At 40.6% G+C, this 25,579-nt stretch overlaps 1 protein-coding gene across 1 annotated transcript in view; it reads left to right on the forward strand.

Moving 5' to 3' along the window:
- Nucleotides 1-324: 324 nt before the first annotated feature.
- The window catches only part of SLC34A2 (solute carrier family 34 member 2), a 38,494-nt gene continuing 13,239 nt past the window's right edge, over nucleotides 325-25,579 (forward strand). Inside the window, exons 1-8 of the mRNA XM_006138168.5 lie at nucleotides 325-450; nucleotides 12,300-12,408; nucleotides 12,518-12,652; nucleotides 13,240-13,368; nucleotides 15,332-15,475; nucleotides 17,544-17,655; nucleotides 21,254-21,449; nucleotides 22,095-22,190. Of these exons, the coding sequence (XP_006138230.2) occupies nucleotides 12,303-12,408; nucleotides 12,518-12,652; nucleotides 13,240-13,368; nucleotides 15,332-15,475; nucleotides 17,544-17,655; nucleotides 21,254-21,449; nucleotides 22,095-22,190 (918 nt within the window). The 5' untranslated portion in view covers nucleotides 325-450; nucleotides 12,300-12,302. The remainder of the gene's footprint in view (nucleotides 451-12,299; nucleotides 12,409-12,517; nucleotides 12,653-13,239; nucleotides 13,369-15,331; nucleotides 15,476-17,543; nucleotides 17,656-21,253; nucleotides 21,450-22,094; nucleotides 22,191-25,579) is intronic.

Below are 25,579 nucleotides of genomic sequence, written 5' to 3' on the forward strand. Positions count from 1 at the left end.
GGTAGATAAACAGACTGATAGCAGTACCATATCCCAATCAGAATCTTTTTGTTAAACTTCTGATATCACAAAATATTTTTGGAAAATTCTTATTGGAAAAATTACTGAATTATATGGTGCCCAGCAATTTGTCAGAGTGGAACAAAGAGCTTCACAACATTCACAGGACTATGTGAGCTACACTTGTTTAATGCTGATGAGACGACATTTCCTAGAATATGATGAGTATGAAACAATTTGAAGTTTAGTAGTGTTGGTTACTGCCCTGCTGGAAAGAGCTGATTGAGATCATTAAATTGCAGGTAGGCAGTGCCTCCAGAGTGTAAGGTAGGAATGTGAGTGTGCGGTGATGACAGCAGACTTTGCTCAATACCTGCGTCTATATATATTGTAGGTTTCAGTAGATACCTGGCTGATCCCTTCACTCCATAGTCTGGGAAGAAAGAAGTGGTAAGTAAAAGCCACCCAGACAAACTCTCCATTTAAAAAAAAACTTCACATTAGTTTGCAAGTCAGAGTCTCCACAAAATTCTTTTGCAGCTCATATGAAATAACAGCAACTAGAGCTTATAAAAGGAAAGTGAAAATGCACAATGTAGTATAATTCAGTTCTTAAAATGTTCAGCTTCTATCTTTTAATTTGTGCTCATAATATTTTAAAACAGATGATAGAAATGTCTATTGTGTCATAATAAATATTTTTTTAGAAAGAAACTATATTTTTATTGCTGAATCATAAAAAGGAATTAAAAGTTACTTTAATGGTGGTAAAAAGTAAGAATTAATTCAGCTACCTGTAGCCTGGGGAAATTATGGTCTTAACCCTTTATTTGATGAGTTTTTAAAATACAGATCAGTGAAGAGTAGTATCAAACATCGGGGAGGAAAGTGTAGAATGTAATCAATAAAACATTATTTAAATATATTCCTTTGTGTTTCATTTTATTAGTATAATAGTGTAATGTTTATGTGCAACACTGTTTCAGTATTAGGCAATTTGTCAAGGATACATTGTTTTAAGGTAATTCAGTTTCATACACTGAGGTAAAAGGAGTACATTAGTCTAATATAGTTAGCTGAATTAATGTGACAGGAAACAGACGTCCCCAGATATCAGAGGAACTTTTATTAAAGAGGCTCTTCTATTAGATCAGTAAGCCTTTTAGTATTGCTACTTTTTCCTTTCTTGAGATTCTTTACTATGTGCTTCACGTTAAGTTCTGGTAGGTGCCTGTTATAATTTCACTGTTTATTATTGAGTATCTTTCCTTTTTATTTTTAAGAATTGTAACTTGTTTTATTTAGATATCTTTCTACCAGGTAGTTCACTGAAACATTTTATGTAGTATTAATTGTAAGCAGCATCTTGTGAACTGTTTGTTCATGAGCTGATGGATTATAACCAAGGATTTTCTTTATTTCTACATTGGCTTAGAAATTCATTTTATTTTTTATCTCATGTTATCCATGATTTCATTTTGACATGCTTTAGATTCTATTTTGTGAGGCAACCAGATGCCTAAGGGCTCAATATAAATGAAAAAATATATCGTGATGTAGCATCCACTCTAAACCTTACTGTTTTTCTTCTATGATGGGTTGTTTAGAACTTTTATTTTTTGGCTAGATTCGGATCACTTTATTCATGCCAATAGTCTCACTGAAGTAATTGAAGTAATTGTTGCTAAATCAAAGAAAAAACTTATCCCTAGCAAGTGTGAGTCATTGTTTGCATGTATTTAAATTATTACCTGTTCTATCATGGTTATGAGAATAAGGCAGCAGTGTGACGAACTCTTGGACCAGATCCACAGCAGATGTGAATGGGTATAGTTCCAGTGAAGTTAATGGAGCTACATCGATTTACACTGTCTGACAAACTGGCCCCCTTTGTCTTTACAAGTCTTAAGTTTATCTCTAGTTATGCATTTTAAATAAATATCCAATATTTATTCTGAATTACTGCTGAGAAGAGTCAATAGATACTTGGTACTAAGATGTTTAGGTGACGAAATAGTATTGATCACATAGAGTTGACTATCAAACTAGAGGTAAAAATGACATTTTTAAAATGAAATCTCTACAGCATGGTGAATGACTATAAAGTATTGTGTGTATATAGAAAAATAAAAAGAGGATACTTAGTAGAATGCATGAATAGCTTATATTGAACGGATTTTTCATATCTTACCTTAGAAAAGGTATGAAAGATCTAGAAAGAATTTGCTTTTATGATAGTCCAGCTGCTCATTGTATTTATTAATGGTTATATATGAACTTATTAGTACTTTCTGCACAGAGAAAACACCTTCCATCCATTCCAGTCTGTCCCCCCCCCCCCCATCTCTAGAATTCCACCTCAATTTTACTCCATCCAGTTCCCCTGTAATTTTTACTTCTCTAAACCTTACTGTTTCCGAGTACTTGTTTCAAGCACAACTTGCCCTTTCACTGAACTGTCATGGATGGAAAGGTACAAACAATACTTTATAGACACATGGCAATTAGCAGTTTGTATCTCCTTATGTTAAATCCAGCAAAAGAAATAGACTTGCAACTGCTTTTAATATAAAATTGAAAATTGAAATTGAAATTGGAAGTGAATTAATGAGACACTTGGGATTGTAATACCAGGTAATTTCATGGTGCCTAGAATTGCTCAAGGTATTTACCAAAGAGTTGAACTGTTGTGAATGTGGCATTGTAAGTTTCCATGCAAACTGTGGGCTCACCCTTTGCTGGAATATGCCAATGGGCCGTTCGTATTTCAATGTTAGTTTAAAATATTCCACTTTTTCTTCTGATGTTCTATGCTCTTTAAGGAAGGCACTGTCTAAATTTATATTTGGGAAACAATTAGAACACAGTGGGCACTGCATCATAACTCGAAATAAGTTACGCAATTTGAGCTACGCAAATTGTGTATCTTATTTCTATGCTATTTCAAAATAGCTTATTTTGTCATTTGGCACTGTCTACACAGCACCAAATTTCGAAATAAAACACTATTCCAAAATGTCCTTTACTTCTCGCAGAATGAGGTTTACAGGGACATCAAAATAGCGAGCCCAAAATAATGGGCTTCCTGAGAAGACACGGGTTAGCTGTTTCGGTGTCCCGAAATAGCGCTGCAGTGTAGACATAGCCTCAGAATCAAGGGTTACAACTACAGGATCCTCTACTTATGACTTGTGAGGATACATTGCAATATTCACTGAGACGGATGTAATCACATCTTGCATATGTATTATATTTCATATCTTTGAAATACTCCTGTCAGATAGCATGCAAAGAATCTTTTGTCATTCTTCTTTAAAAAAGAAATCATTTCCATTTCAGTGCTTGCAACATTTTAGGTGGGAGCCTCTCAAATAGCTTTGAAAATCATGAATAAAGTACATTATTATGTTAAGGACTATGTAGTTAATTCTCCATTGCCTTACATTTTGTGTAGGCATTTATATGTGTACAGAGCAGATATAAACAGCTTTTATGTAGTAGTGGAGATGTTCACTAACTTTACATAGGTATAGATAACATAAGGGGTAAGAAAATGAATATGAGGTGATGTGGCACCAGATTTCACCTTTTCTGCAGTGTCCATTTTTTCTTTGAAATATTGTTTCCAAAGTTTTAGTGTTTCTCCTTGGGGAAGATAGTAAAATTGGAAGTGAATATTGCAGTGATAATCCATTTACATTCTGCACCAGAGAGAAGATCTTTATTAAATCAACTGTGGGTAGCTGGGGAGCCAGAATTATGTTAATCAGCCTGTCTCGTGGCTGCACGTTACTTGCTCAGACATTCACTGTTTCACATAGGTAGGGGTTGGGGACTGGGGAAGCAGACATCTTTTGGTGAGACTTAAGTCCAGCCTCTACATGGTTCTACTTTCAGACACACTTGATAATGTCAGGCAGTCAGGGTTGGATGCTACTGTGATGTCCTCTGTGAAACCGAGCTGCTGAGGGAAGTTACTTCTAGGAATTAGGATATTATAGGGCATTAGATTGTATTCAGCAACTTGGACATTGACAAGACTTCAAATTAAATATTTTTTAAGCATATATTTAGCTATATTGCATCTCTCGTCCCCTGCCATCCTCTCCCTTCCTCTCTCCCACCCCTATGTGCACAGTGTGCTTCATGATAACGAAATAAATAATATAAAAAAGCAATAATAAAAATAAATGACATCTTGTGGAACACTGATCACCATAGTGTTGTGACGAATCCTCATTATGAAACTTCCTTCTGCCAAACTCTTGCGCTTAGAAGATTTTTTGCTTAGTGGGATGAAGGAGGCTGTTTACCAGGTGGAGTTTTCAAGCCCTTTTGCCTCTGGTAATAACACCAGTCTCATTTTCATTTTACCTCAGTAATAAGGGAGGTCTGAAATCTTAAGTTCCACTTTGAATATGGATGTAGCAGAACAGTTCTGCATGTATTTTGTAAGCGATAAGACATGACCTGCTGTGTGGTAAAACTGCCAGTCCAGCCCTACAACTGGATTTTGGACATCTTTTTTTATATTTGCATTTGGATTTTAGAGGATTGCTACTGCTAAGCAATTTGTCCCAAGCTGATTTAATACTGAACATATACTAATGCAACTTGTCTAACAGGGCCGGGTTGTTCTGATATGCGTGAGACTATGAGAATGGCTCCAGGCAAACGGAAATACATTGTTGAAACAAGCAAGAGTGTTTTTTCCTGCTGTATAAAGATCATTCTCGTGTGCTCTCTAAGTTGCTGTGTCTACACTACTATTAAAACTTGACTAATAGCAGTTGTGTAAAGGCACTGGTGTGGCTATCAGAATATTCTATAATTTTCCTGATCTGTGGAAGGAGGAAGATGTTTTCTTTATGAGTGTCATGATATTATACTTAAGAAAGAGGTGACTGATCATTCTGTCTGTGGCTTTCTGCCTCAGCCATGGTTGAACAGAAATAGCCACTGGAGGAGGGTCTGGAACCTGACTCTCCTTTCTCCCACATGAGTGCCCTAGCTACTGGCTGTCAGGACATTCTCACTCGCTCTCTGGCCCAATGATCATTTAATTATTTACACAAAGTGAATAGCTTCAACAAGAGCATTTGTATGACACCTACCCCTGAGCCCAGTGGTTCATGTGCTCACCAGGGAGGTAGGGGACTTGAGAACAAGCCCCTGCTCCAGATCAGATAGAGTGGAGACTTGGACACAGTTCTCCTGCATACTTGATGATACTCTAATCACTGGCATATTGAATAGAAAGAGGGAAGGTGCATCACCACCCCCTTCTTTTATGTTGGCCCAGGTCTGGCCCTACAGGCAAGATAGGTTGGGGAAAACCTAGTCTGAAACTCCTTCCAGGGCTTATATGTGAGATGGGAATCAGGGCAGAGGTGGCTTTACACACGTCCACAAGCAGAAAAATACGCAACCCAAGGAACTATACTGGCAGACATGGAGGCAGCTAAAGAAATATAGGTACCTACACGGTTAGAGGGCAATTCTGCAGAGGTTTAAAGGATTTGATTTCTGGATTTAGGCATTTAAATCCCCTTATAGATTTATCCCTGAATTGTGTAACTGTTTCGGGCAGGTTTATATAATACAGAACTTAAAATTCCAATGCTCTCCAAAGCTTTCTTTGTGTTAATACTCTCATTAGTGTTACCACAGGTGGAGCTGAATTGGTGGTAGCAGCTAAGTGATATTTTAGCACAAGGCTACTCCAGGAGCCACAATGATACTCACAGCACAGCACATGCCGAGGGCCGCAACTTAAGTGTGATTGCATATACACGCAAATGTATATGCAAATAGCTTCTTTCACACTGACGGTCATGAATACAAAGCACTTCCCACAATGCCCTGGCACTCCCAGCACCTTCTCTTTGGAGGTTAGAAATGCCAACACCCTGTACCCACCTGTTCCAACCAGCCCGTCCACTTGCGTCTTTCAAGGCTCATCCTGCCTAGGAGATGCCTCGCCGTTGTGGAGAGTGTTCCCAGTGGAGGCCATGTCCAAAGGATCCCACCTGCAGGCTGCATGTTGAGCCCCATGTAAACCCAAACTGCACCGCGGGCTGCAAACAAATGGGCCGTGGGCCTCATGCGGTCCACGGCCCACGTGTTGAGTAGCCCTGTTTTAGCACATATTTTCCCCCCACACAGCCTTTTGGGAACTTCCTGGAGTGTCCTTTCTTTGCAAAGGGCTTGCTCAAAGGAAAGCCTGAAACATTAGCCAGATTTAGCCATGTTTTTTGCCAGAAAGGCTCTATCGCACTTCTTTTCTTATAGCCATGCTAGAATTGCAACTGACCAGCACTTAAATTGTGCCAGGGATTGCCAGGGCTGAGCATTGGCATCTATAGGCTTTGCTATGCGTGGTCCTGGCACCTCTAGGCTTCCTGCCTCAGTTATTAACATAAAAGAATTGCTTGAGCCTCAGCACTTAATTGCTTGAGCTCTAGTCAAATTTATGGGTTTGAGGGATGTTTCAGTTCGATGTAGAAATCAATGAAGACTGTCATTCTCTTTGATACAGTGTTGTTTATTTACAAGGAATGGACAAAATATTCCTTCTCTGATTGTAGGAGGAACCAAGAACAAAAGAAGTTCCTTAGCTATTGCCTCCAGCCTCTTTAGCCAACACATTGGAATGCTTCTCTCTAGCTTTCCCCCGTCACACCATGCTCACAGGTTATTTCTTGGCTTTCTTGCTTCTTGCCCGTTTTTCTTTCTCTGATCTTGTGTGTTCTCAGTGTCTTTGTGTATGTATACACCGGGGATGGGCAATAGTTTTTGACTGGGAGCCACTTCAGAAATGTTTGAAGTGGCCCTGGGCTGCCCTGGAAGGGGTGGGGCCTCAGGAAGAAGGGGCGGGGCCAGGACACTTCCATGCTTCCTGCCCACAAACCCTGATGGTCTGTGGGGTGGGAAAGTGTGTGAAGCCTGTACCCCCACCCTTCCAGAGGGAACCGCCAGCTGTTCTGAACAGCTGGCAGTTCCTTCTAGGCACCCACACTCCTGGTGGTGGGAGGAGACTTCGTGCGCTCCCCCCATCCTCAGGTCAATCAGGGCCTGAAGGCGAGGAGAGCACACAAAATCTGCCTCCTCCCGGCAAGGGAGATCTCTACTTAAGAGTTACCCCCCAGCTGAGCAGCAGCTAGCAGTTGAGTCTAAGTGCTGAGCTCCTTGCAGAAAAGGAGGAGACTTTGTGTGCTCCCCCTGTCCCCGGACCAATCAGGGCTTGAGGGCGAGGGGAGTGTGTGAAGTCTCCTCCCGTCCTGCCGCTGTCCTGAAAGGACCATGCAGTGCTTCTAAGCACCGCATACTCTTTGTGGGGCAGGGGCAGGGTGGGAGGAGACTTCACGCTCTTCCTCCCCACCCTCAAGCCCTGGTTGCTCTGGAGGTAGGGAGAGCACGAAGTCTCTTGCTGCCTGCCCTCTGGTGCATGGTGCTTAGAGCCAAACGCCAGGATTGACTCTAAGCGTCGAATACTCCCCTGCCCCTAGGCTCTGATTGGCCTAGGGTCGGGGAGCAGCAGCACCTCAGTGGGCCAGATCAACCCATGGAGGCCCTTTTGCCCACCCCTGATCTACACTGTGGGACAAGGTTGAATTAAGATATACAACTTCAGTTACATTAATTGTGTAACTGAAATTGAAGTACCTTAACTCAGCTTTTGGCACTGTCTACACTGCAGGAAGTCAAAGGGAGAACACTCTCCCTTTCACTTCCCTTACTCCTCATGGAAGCAGGACTACTGGCATTGATCGGAGTGCCCCTTTCAATTCAAATTAGCTTTCTTAACTAGATGCTAATTGGAACCCTAGAAGATTGACAGTGGCAGCTTCGATCATTCTCTGTAGTGTTGACGTATCCTTTGTGTTCTCTTCTGCTCCCTCTCCATTCTTCTGCATGTTTGTATGTACACACACACACAGAGTTACAATACTCCTGCGGAATACCCTTGGCCACATGGTACTAATTTTTGGGCAGATTTTATTAGTCTTTGTTTGTAACTGTCTCCCATAACAGAGATTCATCCAGTTCAGAACACTTCTCAGCTCCATTTCACTCATCCTCCTAAAATGATGATACCTAATAACCTATCTCAAACAGAAAGAAAATAAATCATTTAACAGTATACAAACGATACATAAAAATGATCATTCTAGGCCAAAGGTCCATCTAGCCCAGTATGCTGTCTTCTGACAGTGGTCAGGTGCCCTAGAACGAATGAATAGAACAGGAAATCATCAAGTGATCCCTCCCCTGCCACCTATTCCCAGCTTCTTACGAACAGAGGCTACGGGTGCCGTTCCTACACATCCTGGCTAATACTTATTGATGGACCTATCCTGCATGATTTAATCTAGTTCTTTTTTGAATCCTGTTAAAATTCTGGTCTTCACAACTTCCTCTGGCAAGGAGTTCCACAGGTTGACTGTTCAGTATGTGAAGAAATACCTCCTTTTGTTTGCTTTAAATCTGCTACCTGATAATTTCATCTAGAGCAGTTTAGTAACAAATGCAAATTTTGCCTCCTCACTGTTTGCCCCATTCTCCAGATCATTTATGAATATGTTGAATAGGTTTGATCCCAGTACAGACCACTATGGGACACCACTAGTTACCTCTTTGCATTTTCAAAACTGATTATTTATTCCTACCCTTTGTTTCCTACCTTTTAATCAGTTATCAGTCCATGAGAGGACCGTCTAAGATATTTAAATAATCCTTTACAAGATAAACTATTTACATAATCCTTGAGATGGACCCTAAACAGTGCTGTCCAAATATAAGAGGTAATGTATAGGATGCAGTTGAGTCCCAGGAATAAACACAAAATTACAGTGTCTTTCTGTCAGAATAGGTTCACAACATCAACATAAAATAATTTTATTCCCACACAAATTTCATTTGGGGCTTTTTTTCCCCCCTGGATTTCTCACACACTGAAAGGTGTGTCTGTTGTTTCTGTAGAACTCCTGGCTGTGACAGTCCCTGCCCATTCAGTCTGGGTGTGGGACTCATTACTGTTTCAGCATTCCCAGCCTCAACATCCACAATGATATTCTTCAATTTGGAGAGCCACAATGCTGAAATCCTGTCCCCTGTTACTGCCTTAGATGGTCCTTCAGGATAACTTTGGGTTTAATCCTGGGACTCAACTATATCCTTTTTGCCACTATTTTTATTTGGGATAGTACAGTACAGGGTCCATCCCAAGGTTTATCCAGCTTAGGGGTCCTATGCTTCTTTCTCGTAGATCAGGTTCTCACTTCTTAAAGTTTCTCCATATGCCATGATGTTACAGAGGCTTTTCATTTTTATTAGAGGCTATCACCACATTTTCCCCAGTAAAAGTGTGACCTTCATCAGTTTTGAATTCCATGACCTTTGTTCTGTTTCAGGAACTCTGTATAAGAGGTTTGCTGGGATCAGTACCTCTTGCCCAAGTATGAAGTACTCTCATTGCTGTTTTATATGCTGGGATGTGCTGGTCCCAGTCCCTTTGGTGGTGAGCTGCCTTCAAAGTCCTATTGACCTTTCCACCATCCTGTCAGATTGTGAGTGCGCTTTTGTGGATGCCAAGAATCTCACAAACCGTGCTGAAACACTTTGGATTTCAAGTTTTCCTTTGCTTTATAACTCACTCAGGGTCTCAAATCCGATGAATACCTGCACTCAGAGCACTGCTGCTATCACATTCTCTTTATAATTTCATTGGCTATACCTCAGGTCATTTTTTGAAGTCATCTATAGTTACCAGCAAATATTGATTGACAGCCTCTATCATAGGCAACAGCATAAGAGTCTCAATGACAGTGCTCTTCACTGGTGCTCCCACAAGATCCCCTTGCATAGGGACTCTTCTTTGTAGAGCAAGCACCATATTTCCTGAACCAACTCTTTGTGTTCTCCCTTGATTTTACCAGATAGAAATTTTCTTTTGGCTTGGCCAACGATATGCCAATCCAAAATATCCAGCAGTAGTGTATTAAGATCATGACACACTGAAAAATGAAGTTCTGATGTTATATCTGGTATAAACAGCTGTGTCCATCACCTGCTGTTTTCTTCCACCTTCTATAAATATAAATATTTCCTCTTTAAATTCTAAGCTTTCCCTGTGATAAGAAGCTTTTACTATGTTATTGTGTGTGGGAGGAGACCCCACATCAGGGTAGCTGTGTTTGCTGGTGCGTTTATAATTACATGCTATCATGCAATCAAAATCTATTTGGACGTTTTTGTTAGTTTTGGGTTCCAAGCTCATCCCAAGGACACTGGGCACCTCTGCAAATTAGAGGAAGAGAAGCAGACCAGTTCCAATGAACAACTAATTCCTTGCTTTCCTGCTTAGAGCAGTGTTTTCTTCCTAACAAGGCTGTTTGGACAAGGCATCAACATGACTATATCTATGGCCACGCCACTGTACAGTTATGAAATCTAATCACTGCAGTTTTCTATCCTGACAAATGGTCCCTAAGAATTCCTGGATCTAAAGAGCCATTGCGGGGAAGCATTGATTTGTCCTTACTGTTAACTTCCTTCCATTCAAATAGTGAAGAAAACATTATGAGGATTCCACCACCACAAAAGTTCCTTTTGGTTGGCACCATAATTTCTCTCTGAGGAACTTAGATTTTTACTATAATAAATTACCATCCACTCAAGTCCTTTGTGGTTTTTGTGCCAATATTTTCCTCAAAACATAAGCACTGGCATCTAGATTGTGTCCAGTATGAAAGGGATATTGAAATATGTGTCAGCCAAGCCAGGCATCATCACAAGAGCTTTTGTCACTTATGAAAATGTTACATCACACTCTGCTGACCACTGAAATGGTTTCCTTTTCTCACCCAATCTATACACTGGTTTTGCAATATTTGGGTAGCTTTTTTAGCTTGTCTGATCTAATAACCATTATGTTTGCATGTGTGTCAACAGTGTCTATACATATCACATATTGTAATATGCACTCAGTAGCCAAACTCTTATTACTGCTATTTGAGTCTGGGCTATTAAACCCAACCTCTAGGGCTGATCTTTGTACCTCTCTAAGTTTTGCTCCTTCAACCTGGTGCACCTCTTTTACTAGAAATTTAGACATGCTGTCTTTGCCTGCCTTACATTTATAATAATTCTTTTTGTGGGCAGTTTTGTCACGGTTACCAGATTTAACTGACCTACTTTTGGATTATGTAAATCTATTTTTTGGATTATTGGCCATTTCCCCTTTTTACAAGCCATTTTTATTATTTTTCTAGTCATTCAGTACTTTCATGTGACAAATGTTAATTCCCTCTTTCATCGCACATATAGGATACAGAGCTGTACTTACAGGGTTCATGGTGATCAGTTTCCATCTTCCTCACAATTTGTGAAACTTCCTTTCCTTTTTCAGGCCTTGTTTTAAATCCCACGGGCCATTTTTTATTTCTGAAAGCATGCCCATTAGTTATTCCATCTTGGTTCAGGAGAAATACCAGCTCACAGTTATTCTCCTTGGAAAATGGATCCCATGGCTGACACCAATGTTACCACTTTCCGAGCCACATAGCTAGTCAAATTTGGGAGGCCTGAGGATTTTCCAGTTGAAAGTAATAATTGATGAAGTCTGGTATTCCCTTTTAACCTACCTTGTTGATTTACAAGCAATTATTAGTTCTATTTCTCCAAATTCAGGAGGAACCTAGAACAAAAGGAGTAATTTCTTATCTTACAGGTCCAAGCCTCCTTAGCCAAGAGATCCAAAAGCTCCCTCTCAAGCTTTACCCAGGGTTACACCATTCTCACAGGCTACTGCTTGGCTTTCTTGCTTTTTGCACTGCCTCACCCTGTTCTTATGTGCTTTTCATTTCTGTATTTTCTACCATCCCTCACCTTCCCTTATCTCCTCCAGACACAATACCCCGTGGAACCAATTATTCCCCTTGTTTTAATTTCTGGGCAGACTCAGTTAAACTTTGTTTAAGGACTGACTACTTAACTGTCTCTTACAACGCTCTTAAATGTCAGACATGTTCACACATCAGCTTAAACAAGGCTTTAATTGAAATCATAACACGCCTAATGTAGCTCATAACAATGTAGTTCATATTGGCCTAAGTTTCACAAGTAAAGCTACAATATGATTTCACAAAGAAAAAGCATTAATTTATAAAGGTTGATAAAGAGCAGAGGATGAACTGTTTTTTCTCAGTTGTTTTTAGAGATAATCTTCTCTCTTGTCATGCCCTGAAAAGTGTTTTCCTCAGACTCTAATGTTAATCAATGTGTTTTCTTAATGTCAGATCATGGCTCCTTGGCCTGAGTTGGAAAACTCTCAACCCAATAACTATACTGACGACTCCTCCAAGAAAAACAAAGCCATGTCTGAAAAAGATGGAGAAAATCACAAAGGTAAGTATCTCCTCCCATATAATTTACATGGCTATAAAAACCTTATAGTTGTGCTAGGGGAGAAAGATGGCAAGCAATTGATTTGGTTTGTTTGTGTTTATTTCAATAGACAGTGTGGATTCACTTCAAAGTAAAGGTGGACTTCAGCCTGCACATTCCAACATTGCCTTGATAGATGATCCAGGGCAAGAAGAAGATCCTTGGAGTATGCCAGTGCTACAGGACACTGGGGTCAAGTGGTCAGGTAACAATCTGTCAATTAACAACTTATTTACCTGTCCTTATTTCTTCTCATTTTCTGCTCTCTGTAGCTTAACAAATTCTTCTCAAATGCTAGTTTCTGAAGAAATGCATTCAAGATCCTCCCCTTAGGCATGCAGATTTTTAAATGTTGGCATTGACCACTCAGCTTCAGTTTCCCCATTGGAAAAATTGGACTACAATATTTCCTCAGATTTTGTGGGTGTTGAGGTTATGATACAGTTTGCCCATCTTTCTAAAGTAACTGAGAGCTGTGAGATTAAATCTGTCAAGTAGTATCTCCAGTCTTTCATTAACCCCACTACATGTGGTAAAATCCTACAAGTGAACAGTAAAAAAAGGATGAATTTCAAACTTCACTGAGTCTATATAAAAAAAGCTTTTATGTGCAGTGATGCTGTAGTTAAATTTTTATTAACAAGAGCATTCCTTTGGGTTTATCATCCACAGATCTTAGAACATTGTCCTTGACACCATGGGCTATGGGAGACTTCCTGGAAGTGACAAACTGTTCAAAAAGAAGTGCTAAATACATATTTAACATATAACATTTTCTCTTATGTTTTGCAGATATGGATAACAAAGGAAAAATATGCTCTGTACTCACAGGGATAGCAAAGTTTATTATCCTGCTTGGACTACTCTACTTCTTTGTGTGCTCCTTGGATATATTGAGCTCTGCCTTCCAGTTGGTAGGAGGTATGAAAACTCTTTTGAAGCATCCAGCTAGGTTTTGGGTGGGCTGTTGAATCTAATTTGATTCAAAATAAAGTAACTAATCAAAGAATATCAACATTGAGAATTGATTTCATTTAAATATACAGAGGAAGGCCTCTGTGATTAAATGTTGATCTCTCTTTGTTTGCAGGATGCCTTTGTTTCCAGAATTGCTGAGTGGTGTTGACATTAGAGATTAGTGATCCCAGTTTATTTTGGAAGCCTCTTTTATTTTAGTGGCTGTTAAATACACAGGTGTACTTGTGTATCTTTAATATGTGAAAGCTTTTATACTGGGTAAAAACTTAAAAACTGGATGCTTATTGCAGGTTCTCACAATCCCATATTTTGTGTGTTCCACACTTAGGTAACTGCTGCCGCCATCCAGCTTTGCATATAGAAATGTTATATTATGTCACCCTTTCTCTGTACCCTTATTCCTAGGAGCACAGCTCACTGATAAATACAGTAGGTTCTTTCTCAAAGCCAATCAGGAAAATCCGGTCACCACAGTTCCACTCCAGAGTTGGCTAACAAAGTCTTACTTTATTACTTCCAAGTGAACCCATGAATGATCTAATTTCTGCTTCATCTAGCTGTGCCCTTTATCTTCTCAAGTTTTAAGAAAATCTTATTACAGATCCCAGTTCAGATTTCTTTCTCGGAAGCTGCAAGGTCCTATGTCCTCCTAACTTGGTCTCCATGTCACCTTCCTGGTAGTCTGGACTCCTAGGGTATGTCTAGACTACATGCCTCTGGCGACAGAGGCATGTACACTAGGCTACCCGGCATAGGAAAATGAAGCGGCAATTTAAATAATCGACGCTTCATTTAAATTTAAATGGCTGCCGCGCTGAGGCGATCAGCTGTTTGTCGGCTCAGCGCAGTAGCCTGGATGCTCCGCAGTTGACATCAAAGGCATTTGTTGACCTCCCCAGTAAACCTCATCCCACGAGGCATACCAGCGAGGTCGACAACTGCCTTTGATGTCGACCATGGAGCGTCCAGACTACTGCACTGAGCTGACAAATAGCTGATTGGCTCGGCGCGGCAGCCATTTAAATTTAAATGAAGTGTCGATTATTTAAATTGCTGTTTCATTTTCCTATGACGGGTAGCCTAGTGTACATCCCTCTGTCGCCTGAGGCATGTAGTCTAGACTTACTCCTAGAGTTCATAATGGACTAGTCTCTGTTGTCATGAGAGTACATTGCTGGCACCTTAAACCAGGTCCCAGAAAAATAAGTCCACTTCCAGTCAACCAATTTCCACTTTCTCTTTCACTACTCCCCTCTCAGTTGCAGGCATTTGAATAGTAGCTCTTAGGTTAATAGTTGAAAATGGTTGCTTTTATTTTTCTCCCACTTCACACCATTATTGATATCCAATTCTGTCATTCATTTGATAAAGAATAAAACCACTCAGACAGAAAAAAGCTTACACAAGTGAATGCCCATATTGGGCCATGCTGAAAGTAAGACAAAATATAGAGGGATTTGGACCTATCACTTCTGTACCCATTTCTGTGCCTCAGAGAGCTGTTTTCTTTGAAGATCGACTAACACTATCTATATCTATGTATAATGATCATAATGGTCCTTTCTAACCTAGATTATAAAAAACTATGAATTCTTTTCCTCGGGGATTCCTTCTGCAAACAAACAAGCAAACAAACAAACAACAGTTTTGGTCCTTCCCTCTGACAAAGTGGACTAGATACAGTTCTCTCTAGGGCCCCTCTCTGTTGCTGTTTTTTCAGTGAACCTAAGGAAAAGGGGGAGAATGTAAGGTGTTTCCTAATAATTCAGCTAGCTAGAGACTGTATAGTATATGAACTTGGATTTCTGGGTTAAATCACCTTTAGACTGAGAGGCGTTGCTGCATGTGTATGGTTTTTATGATCTTTCACAAACTGCTGTCTCACTAAAATAATTCCTTTTCACAGGTAAAGCGGCAGGGGACATTTTTCGAGATGGTTCTGTGCTGTCAAACCCTGTTGCTGGTTTGGTGATTGGAGTTCTGGTAACTGTCATGGTACAAAGCTCTAGTACTTCCTCATCCATTATAGTCAGCATGGTGTCTTCTACATGTAAGTCTGTCTTCACAGTGCATTTCACCTTCAGACCCTTTATATTCACCACCTCCAAAAACAGAAACATTGGAAATGAGGAAAGGGCAGGAAAACAGCCTCACAGTTATTTCATACCTGCATTCTGCTTCAAAGGCATTTTAACATCAGACTTGAAAGAGAAACCTCTGAACTGTGATTCTTGCTTAAATTTGACACTTTACGCCGGGGTCTTAACAAAGAAGCTAATTATCTTACCCATTACAAAGATAGCTTTCCCAATTATCACCTCTAATATCATTAGCTCACAGATATTTACCTCCCCCCCATCCCTCCTCTGTTCTGAAATTTGATTTGTCTTTTTTATATGTGTTCACTTTTTTTTTATTGTATCCCTTTAGTATATATGGTCATGCCTATTTTCTTCCACAATTTGATCTGAGGAAGTGGGTCTGGCCCATGAAAGCTCATCACCTAATAAACCAACTTGTTAGTCTTTAAAGTGCTACATAGTCCTGTTTTTTGTTTCAGCTAGACTAGACGAACATGGCTACATCTCTATAATTATTTCATACTGATACTAAATAAGAAATTGACAGACATTCAAAATGGACATATTACACAGAAAACCAGCTATTCCCTAGTACAGTGGTCCCCAACACGGTGCCAACGGGTGCCATGGCGCCCGCGGGGGCATTCGTGTGCGCCCGCCAAGTGCTCGGGGCTGGCCTGGCTCTGGGCACGTGGCACATGCATGGTGCTGGAGCCGGCCCCGGGCGCATGGCGCACGGTGAGTGCCAGCCCCGGGAGCGCTGCGAATTTGCCACTCGCGCTCTGGACGCGCGGCACTTGGAGGAGGCGCCGGCCCCAAGTGCGTGGCACTTGGGGGGGAGCTTCGGCCCCAGGCTCGTGGCACTTGGGGGGGAGCTCCGGCCCCAGGCGCGCGGTGCTTGGAGGGGGGGGCACGCGGCACTTGGGGGAGCACTGGCCCCTGGCGCGTGGCACTTGGGGGGGGATACCGGCCCCGGGTGTGCGGCCCTGGGGGGGGCCATGCCCCCGGGCGCGTGGCTCTTGGAGGTGGCCCCACCCCCAGGCGCGTGGATATGGGGGGGCCCCGCCCCCTGGCACCCGGCGGGCGAACAGCCATGCCCCCTGGCACCCGGCAACCTCCAAAGGTTGGGGACCACTGCCCTAGTAAACTCTATTTGGCACACCTCGCTTAAGTTACATCTAGACTGCAGGCTTCTTTTGGAAGAAGCTTTTCCGGAAAAGATCTTTTGGAAAAAACGTTTTCCAAAAGAATGCATCCACACTGCCAAAACTCATAAAAAAAAGTGATCTGCTTTTTCAAAAGATAGCATCAACACTGAATGGACACTATCTCACATTTAAACTGTGATTACTATGGACAGAGTGGCCACTAGGGCACCAGTGCTTTTTCCTCTTTCCTCTTCTTCCAAAAGAACTCCCTCTTCCCCACTCACACATTCCTTTTTTTTGTAAGAGCTCTTTCGGAAAAAGGCTTCTTTCTTGTAGAAAGAGGATTACCAATGCCGGAAAAACCCCTCTGTTCTTTTGATTTTCTTTCGAAAGAATGCAATTGCAGTGTGGACATACTTGAAGTTTTTCAGAAACAGCCATTTTTCTGAAACAACTCTGGAGGGTAGACATACCCTTAATGTGTTCACTTGAGCAGCACTTGCGTACTGCATTCTAACAGCAAAGTTATTGTAACTGATTTCCTTCTGTGACTTAGTTCTGTGGTATCTGCATGTAGGATAATGCATAGGATAAGACACTTTATCACAGTCTATTACTTTTATATCTTGTGGAAGTGGCAGAAAACCAGTATGCTGCAGATGTAGAACATGACCTTTGAGTAATTATATTAATCAGTTAGTACATTCTCAAGGTGCTTTGATAAAATAAACTTGTTTATATTATACAGTTACTTACTTTACAGGACAAATCCTGATTTCACTGAAGTCAATGGCAAACATCGCCTTGATTTCAGCTAAAGTATGATTAGGTCAAATGTATGTTTGCCAAGGATTTGATTTTTTCCTAATGCTCCTTTTTTGCTTTATAGTGCTGACTGTAAAGGCTGCTATTCCTATCATAATGGGGGCAAACATTGGTACCTCCGTCACAAACACAATTGTGGCACTTATGCAAGCTGGAGACAGGAATGAATTTAGAAGGTATTGTGTGTTAGTCCTTAAGAGCCTATTTTCAATGTCTCTGGTAGGCTTTCTTTTATGTTATCATCACAGTAGCCACTTTACAGTTTAATTGTCCAGAGGGCTGTGTTATAATTTGGAAAGGTGAAAGCACATTTCTAAAGCTACATTGAATGAGGAGTTATTGTGCAGTTTCAGTTGTATACTTTGCTATAAACTAATTAAAATAAATTTACATTTAGTCCACAGCCATGAAAAAATATATGCAATCCTGCCTCACTTAAATCCAGGGAAATTTTGTGATTGACCTCAATAGGCTCCCTCCTGCTTAGTCATCATATATAATTACTTGGCAATTCTGTAGCTTTCTGCTTCATAAAGCTGTCAGCTTTGGTAGTACAGTAAGTTCCATGCTGCCTTTGTTCATGAGCTCTATGCCACTACAAAGTACAGTACAACCTAGACTTAATGTAGTCTAATTGAAAATACATCTGAAAAGATGCATAGTGGTTCTAAGAAATTCTACTCTTGCTTAAAAGAACCCTCATTTTTAAAGATAAGGAATGTCACTGGAACTAGCAGAATCTTTCTAATCAGTGGAATTTGAAGAGTGCCTGTTTTTTATTCATATTTCACCATATCTCTGTAACAGGCAAAGAAAAACTTTGCAGAGGAGAGGTTAATGTTACACAAAATAAAATGACGAAGGGTCCTGTGGCACCTTATAGACTAACAGATTTATTGGAGCATAAGCTTTCCTGGGCAAAGACCCTCTTTGTCAGATGCATGTAGTGGAAATTCCAGGGGCAGGTATAAATACAGGCATAAGAAAAGAGTACCAATCAAGAGTAAGGCAGGAGATCAGGAGGTCAATTCAGTCAGGGAGGGCCCACTTCTAGCAGCTCATGTGGAGGTGTGTACACCAAGGGTACGTCTAAACTACATGGCTCTGGTAAACCTCATCCCACGAGGGTTAGGTTTTTGTACATTACCATTCCTGATATCTGATCGTATTTTCCCTACATAAAAGAATAAACGGACACAAATCAGATATCAGGAATGGTAATGTACAAAAACCTGTAGGAGGACACTTCAATCTCCTGGACACACAGTAGCAGATTTAAAGGTAGCCATCCTGCAACAAAAAAACTTCAAGACCAGACTTCAAAGAGAAACTGCTGAGCTACAGTTCATCTGAAAATTTGACACCATCTGTTTAGGATTAAACAAAGACTGTGAATGGATAGCCAAATACAAAAGCAGTTTCTCCTCTCTTGGTGTTCACATCTCCACATGAGTTGCTAGAAGTGGGCCTCATCCGCCCTGACTGAATTGAACTCCTTATCTCCAACCTTACTCTTGATTGGTACTCTTTTCTTATCGTATAGTTATACCTGCCCTTGGAATTTCCACTACATGCATCTGACGAAGTGGGTCTTTGCCCACGAAAGCTTATGCTTCAATAAATCTGTTAGTCTATAAGGTGCCACAGGACTCCTCATCACTTTTGCAGATCCAGACTAACATGGATACCCCTCTGATATGAAATAAAATGTTTTCCATTTGTTGTTTACTCTCAATATAATTTTTCCGAACATCTGTCAATTCCACAGTAGGTAAGAATAGGGTAAGATTGGGAAGCGGAACATTCTAACAACTGACTATATCCATTACCAGTTTCTGAATTACTAACTTGACACTACAAAGGTACATTGCTAGCTTACTAATAGAGGGTAGTAAAAATGGAATGGGAGTGAGACTTTGCAACCTTGTCAACATAACAACAAATATGTGCATGTAACCAGATGTGTGAACTAAATTTAACTGAAACATAGTGTGTTTGTTGTCCCTCTGAAGCTTATCAATCTTTATCAATAACATACAAATTATGTGCCAATTTTTTTGTTAGAACTAAATAATGCATAGAAGGGAGTTATTTTAATTACTAAGGTAAAAAGAAAAAAGTTGCTTTGTAATATAATTATTAATAATCATATCTATCTATTTATAACTTGCATTGTTCACATCATGCTTGTGGGGGCTGAAATGCATCAATACAGTCATATTTCAAATAAAAAATGGCAAGTGTCTACTAGCAGTTAAAATAATACTATGTGACTGCATGTCATTTCCATAGTCCAGTTCAAATGTTCCAACTTCCACAAGTACTGTATACTCAAGTAATGTTGCAAAGCTAATGTATCAAAAATTGGCATTTTGAAGACGTTTCCTTGGCTCACAGCATTAGGTTTTTAGTTTAAGGAACTACATGCTAAAACATATATAGACAAACTGAAGAGAATTAAAAAGCGAATAAGTGAGATTTGGAAAAGACGACTGTGAAAAGAAAGAACTGTGAATCTTCAGTCTGCAGTAAAGAAAGCTGGAAGGGAGATCTACAGTACAGGCAGTCCCCGGGTTACGTACAAGATAGGGACTGTAGGTTTGTTCTTAAGTTGAATCTGTATGTAAGTCGGAACTGGTACATATTGTAGCGGAAACTCTAGCCAAACATTTCTCCAGAGGTCTGTTTTATTCTCCCACACCTCACTTCCCTCAGTCCTTTATTCTCAAGCTGAGGTGTCTGCTGAGAAAAGCCGCTCCGCATCTCCCTGGTCTGCTGGGGGGGGGGCTGTGCTAGCTTCGCGTCTCCCTGGTCTGCTGGGGGGAAGCAGCTAGTGCAGGGTTGCCTCACCCCGTTTGTAAGTAGGGATCCGATGTAAGTTGGATCCATGTAACCCGGGGACTGCCTGTAATTGTTTACAAATATGTACAAGGTTGCTATAAAGAGGATAGAGATAAATAATTCATGCTAGTCAGTGAGGATGTGAGGCAGAGGGAATGTTTTAGCTGCAGCAAGAAAAAGTCAGGTTAAATATTAGGGGAAAACTATATAACTACAGTTAGTGATGGAACAAGCTAATGGAGATTATATCATGGCTTTCACTGGAAATAGCTCAGTCAAGACATGACACCTCTCTTTGTAGGATAATTGCTTTATTTGTCTGATGTTTTAATCTCACTGGGCCAGTTTGTCAATTGGATGTAAGGTTCTATGCACCATGGCTATGTCTACACTGCCGGCGGGGGGCGGGGGGCGGAGGGGGAGGGGGAGGAGAGGCGGGGGTTTCGGCAGAAGGTATGTAAATTGTGCTCTCATTTGCATATCTTCTACTGATCTTTTTTGTGGAAGAGGTTTTGCTGATGAAAAGCCCAGTGTAGATGGGGCCATTTGTTGTAAAAAAACCACCCTTTTTCGCAAGATCCTGTAAACCTCATTTTTTGAGGAATAAGGGATTTTGTTAAAAAGGGTTTGTTTCCAACAAATGGCCCCATCTACACTGGGCTGTTTTGCAAAAAGGGTGAGCAGAAGATATGCAAATGAGAGTGTGATTTGCATATCTTCTGCCAACTCCTCCCCCCCTTCCCCCCCCCCCCCCCCCCCCCCGGCAGTGTAGATATAGCCTGTGAGACAGGATGGCAGCCTGTGGCCCTAAAAAATGAAATTATTCCTGCTTCAGTGCAGGCTCCTTTCTATACCATACAATTAGGTCCCTTATCTATGCTATACATGTGTTACTCAAAAAGCAAATCATCTTTTTTGCATCTCTTTTTGCAGGGCTTTTGCTGGAGCTACAGTTCATGATTTCTTTAACTGGCTCTCAGTGTTTGTGTTGCTGCCCCTTGAAGTAGTGTCTGGTTATCTTTATCGCCTTACTAATGTTATAGTTGAATCCTTTAATCTTGAGAGTGGTGAAGATGCCCCTGAGCTGCTAAAAGTCATCACAGATCCTTTTACAAAGCTTATCATCCAGGTAAGCTCTCACTTTAATGAGGCCACTTGCTTGATTCATCTTCAGTTTGCCAAACTACTCTAAAGCTGCTGGGCTGTCTGTTAGTATTACTGCATTCATTACAGAAACACTCATTTTTTTTAAAAAAATTTTTGGCTCACATTTCATGAAATCTTATGTATCAGATTCATGTTTCAAGTTTCTAAATATTGTTTTTAATTGTCAGTTTAATGCTGATGCCCCAGCCAGGCACTGAGAGGGTTGCTTAGGGGCTAGAGGATTGGTGGAAAACAGAATGAACAGGGAGATTGAAACATGGAAAAGCTGATTTTATAGTAAATCAACTATGTGCATTTGTTTAAGTGAGGGATAGCTGCTTGATGATTTAGGCAGGTACATGACGCAAAAAATGCATGTTTCAAGTTTTTATAAATATATACAAAGGAAAAAGGAAGATTATTTTCTTAGTTGCTAAACCCCTGTTTATATTTCTTGTTGGGCAGAAGTTCAGAACACCTTCAAGATCATGTTTGCTTTACTCATGTTAGCAGACCTATTGATTTCAGTGGGGCTACTTGGAGGAGTTAGTTGAGCAGGCTTGGCTCTAACTTTGCAGTTCCAAACTACAGACTGGAATTACTCCTCTATTTGTTTCTTTCTTTTTAGCTTGATAAATCAGTAATAAATGCAATTGCTACAAATGAGGAAGGAGCAAAAAACAAATCCCTGATAAAGACTTGGTGCAAAACTAAAACGAATGTGGTAAGTGTTGCGTTAAAATGGCTTTGGTGCTCTTAAGGAAGGATATTGACATCTAACTATAACTCCTTTGTTCAGAAGGAAATAGTGTGACAGTATTATAAATACATCCCAGCACAAAAGGATATTTTTCTATTACTACTAATGTTATTTACAGTAGTTGGGCAGAGTATTCTAGTATATACAGTTTGTGAATTTTGAAATTAGTTTTATTTGTTGCATAAAAAAAATTAACACAATTTAGTACCCTTTTACTTTTACTGTAGTCAAAGGAGATGTACTGTACCAAGTCTGAATTAGGCCTCATTTGTCTTACATTGAACAATGCTGTACACTTTTTGAAAAGGAGGTCTCATGTCATATATTATTGGTGCTTTTCTGACAACTTCTAATAACTGTATCGAAGCTTTTAGCGATGTCTTGCAACCTGACAGCTGTGTCCCCTTCCTAAAGTTAGCCAGTGGACTTGTGACTTTAAATCCTTGTGCGAAACTGAATGGGTGTCACCTGTCCACCTCCTTGGCAGCTCCACAGCTTTGGGAACCAGTGGTTTTGACAGCATTTCTTCTGAACAGAATAGTGCCCTGCAGATCAGCATTTGTTACCTTCTAGATTGTTTCTGCCAAATGATCATTGCTGATATGTGACTTAACTTGCTGCAGATTGAATTTACAAGGATTGTATTTGGCAACATTATGCAGTCTCAGTAGACAGGCCAAATATTTAATTGCTATGGGGACAGGTCAGGGTCAAGGTATATTGGTAGGGCAGAGTGGGAAGCTTATACTGCCCCTGCCCACATAGAGCCTGTTCTGTCGAGAAATATAAAATATCACTCAGCACGGCTATCAATTTACCATCTTTCACCAGTACAAAAAGTGCTAAAAATAGTTCTTAAGATATGAATCATGTAGTATAATCCACATACCTACTGGGTGTGGTTCACTGTCCCATCTAGTGATACTTAGACCACTTAAAGAGAGCAAGAATGAGTTTGCTCTTTGACCTTAGCTGAGAGGCAGCTGGCTTTTTGCTCAAGCTGTAAAGGTTCATACACCAAACTCCAGAGGTTCCATTTTCGATTCTATCTGTCGGCATGACACCAGATTCTGTGTAGTCCCTTCTGCACAGCATGACCTCTGTCATAAAAATCAATAGGTCATATTTCCCCTTTGATTTTTGTATACAAGTCCCTTTTATTTCAAGGAATATGACCCAGTATAAGTTTGCTTGATCTGATTCTTCCAGCCTTAATTCCTTTGAGAAATACCTTAGTAGGTTTCAATGAGACTACTTTCAGAATTAGGTACTCAGTGTGAGTAAGAGGAGCAGGTCCTGGTCCATTAAAAAGGTGACCACGCACACCTCTCTAGACATATATTCTAAAGGCTAGATGTAAAAATATTGGAATCAGGTCCTACAAAAACAGCATATTGCTTGGCTCTAATATTAAATGCTATTAGTGGCTGTTTTAGATGCCATTAAGAGGTTGTGTGGTAATAATACTATAAGTAACATTTGGCAATAAATGGGCAGTAATTGCTGCTGAATTTGCAGGAGATTCATAAAACCATGTAAGATTTCCTACTTTATTTGCCATATCCCCTGGTTTCAGAGATTTCTGTGAATCCTAGACAATTAGTTCTGTTGTGTTTATTAAATTGTAAGCTTACTCTGGTGTTTCTGATGTCATATGAAGGAAAGGAAAGGAGATGAGAATGTGTAGAATGCCTACAGCATTGTCATTCCAAAATATTGTTAAATTGGAAAATTGAAACAATGTTAGAAAATGGTTTCAATAGGCCCCTATTAAGCATAGACACAGACAACCTGGCACCAGGTGTGAGGGCAACAAAGTAAGAGATAACAGAAAAGGAAAAACTTGTCAGTGGGCTGATGACAGTCACAATGTTAATGGCTCAGAGAGCTGGAGTTCAAAGTCTAACTGGTTGGTAACCACTTTCTTGGGCTGTACAGTTCAGCAAACAATCCACTCCAGGGTTCCTTTCTCTGTTGAGGATTTAAAGACCCCCTTTTATATCTCACTGTTTCTCTGTGAACTGAAGAGTCAGGGTCTGTGTGTTTCGGCGCTCCTTCCCCACTCTGGCATGATAAATGCAGAAGTGGGGGCCAGCAAGTGTACCCCAAAGCCTTATCTACCAGGCTTTGGTATAAAACTTCCCCCCAAGATCTTAAAAACCTAGATCTTGGGAATAAAACTTCCGCTGCCACCACCCAAATGTTGATAAAGACATTAGGGGAAAGATCATTTGGGAAATCTTACCCCTAAAATAAAAATCAAGGCACACAATTAACCACTGCCAGGTTAATAAAAAGAAAAGAAAGAACTTTTATTATTACAACAATGTTCCTGTTGCAACCATAATGACTAGATAGGGAGGTAACAAAATATACTCATGGAGAAACTCCATGGGCCTAGAACTTAGTTACAAAGAAAAGCCAAAACATCTTTTAAACAGTGCCAGATCTTAGATCCCATACCCAATCCTTAATACAATAAAACCTAACGAAACTGCCTAAACTTTACCCTACTTACAGAAAATGAAGAATGGTGTCTTGGAGAGAGAGAGAGAGACATGCTTGTCCCTCTCTGTAGTTGCAGAGAACTCACACAGAGAGCCAAAAAAGGAGAAAGGAAAAAACCCAAATTCCTTTGTCCCAGGTTGAAACTCCCTCCTACATTCCTACTGGTCACTCCACCTGGCTAGGTGTAGTTAACCCCTTAATCCCCAGGCTGCTGGCTAACCCTCATAATCATGACAGGCCAGCCTGAATGAAGAATCTTATTTGCATCCTCTTGAGTGGAGTTTGGTCTCCTCTTTGCCTTGAGGCAACTGCTTTGAAATAGCAGAACATGGCTGGCTTGGCAAATCACAGCTAGCACAGCAAGAGTCTGGTTTGGTCACTTCCCTCCTCATGGGGGAGGTTATGTTTGGTGAACAGATGAGGGGTCAGTGCAGGTCCCCACCAATATTCCCTCTACTTTTTTCTATCCATGTGCAGATTTTTTCCATCCATATGCAGAATACATTTTATGTGTACTAAGGCATGTGCAAATGTGCACCACCAGTAGAAACAAAAAGCCTAGATGTGGGCGCGCTGCTAATCAGGTGAGCAGCATTTGAATCTCTCCTGAGTGGCTGCACAAGTGCCCAGCTTACAGGAAACACTGGTCAACACTGAGGGTAATTAGCTCTTCTATAGCACTTTTCATTATACCAAAGTGCTTTACAAAGGACATCAGTCACATTCTCTCCATTTTACAGATGGGAAAGCTGAGTCACAGGGCGGTGATGTGACTTGCCCAAGCACCCAACAAGAACAGGTAGTGATAGAAGCAGGTGTCCTGAGTCGTAGTCAAGTGTTCTACC

The sequence above is a fragment of the Pelodiscus sinensis genome, chromosome 4 (genome assembly GCF_052426305.1).
Source record: "Pelodiscus sinensis isolate ZL-2025 chromosome 4, ASM5242630v1, whole genome shotgun sequence".
Taxonomy (NCBI): Eukaryota; Metazoa; Chordata; order Testudines; family Trionychidae; genus Pelodiscus; species Pelodiscus sinensis.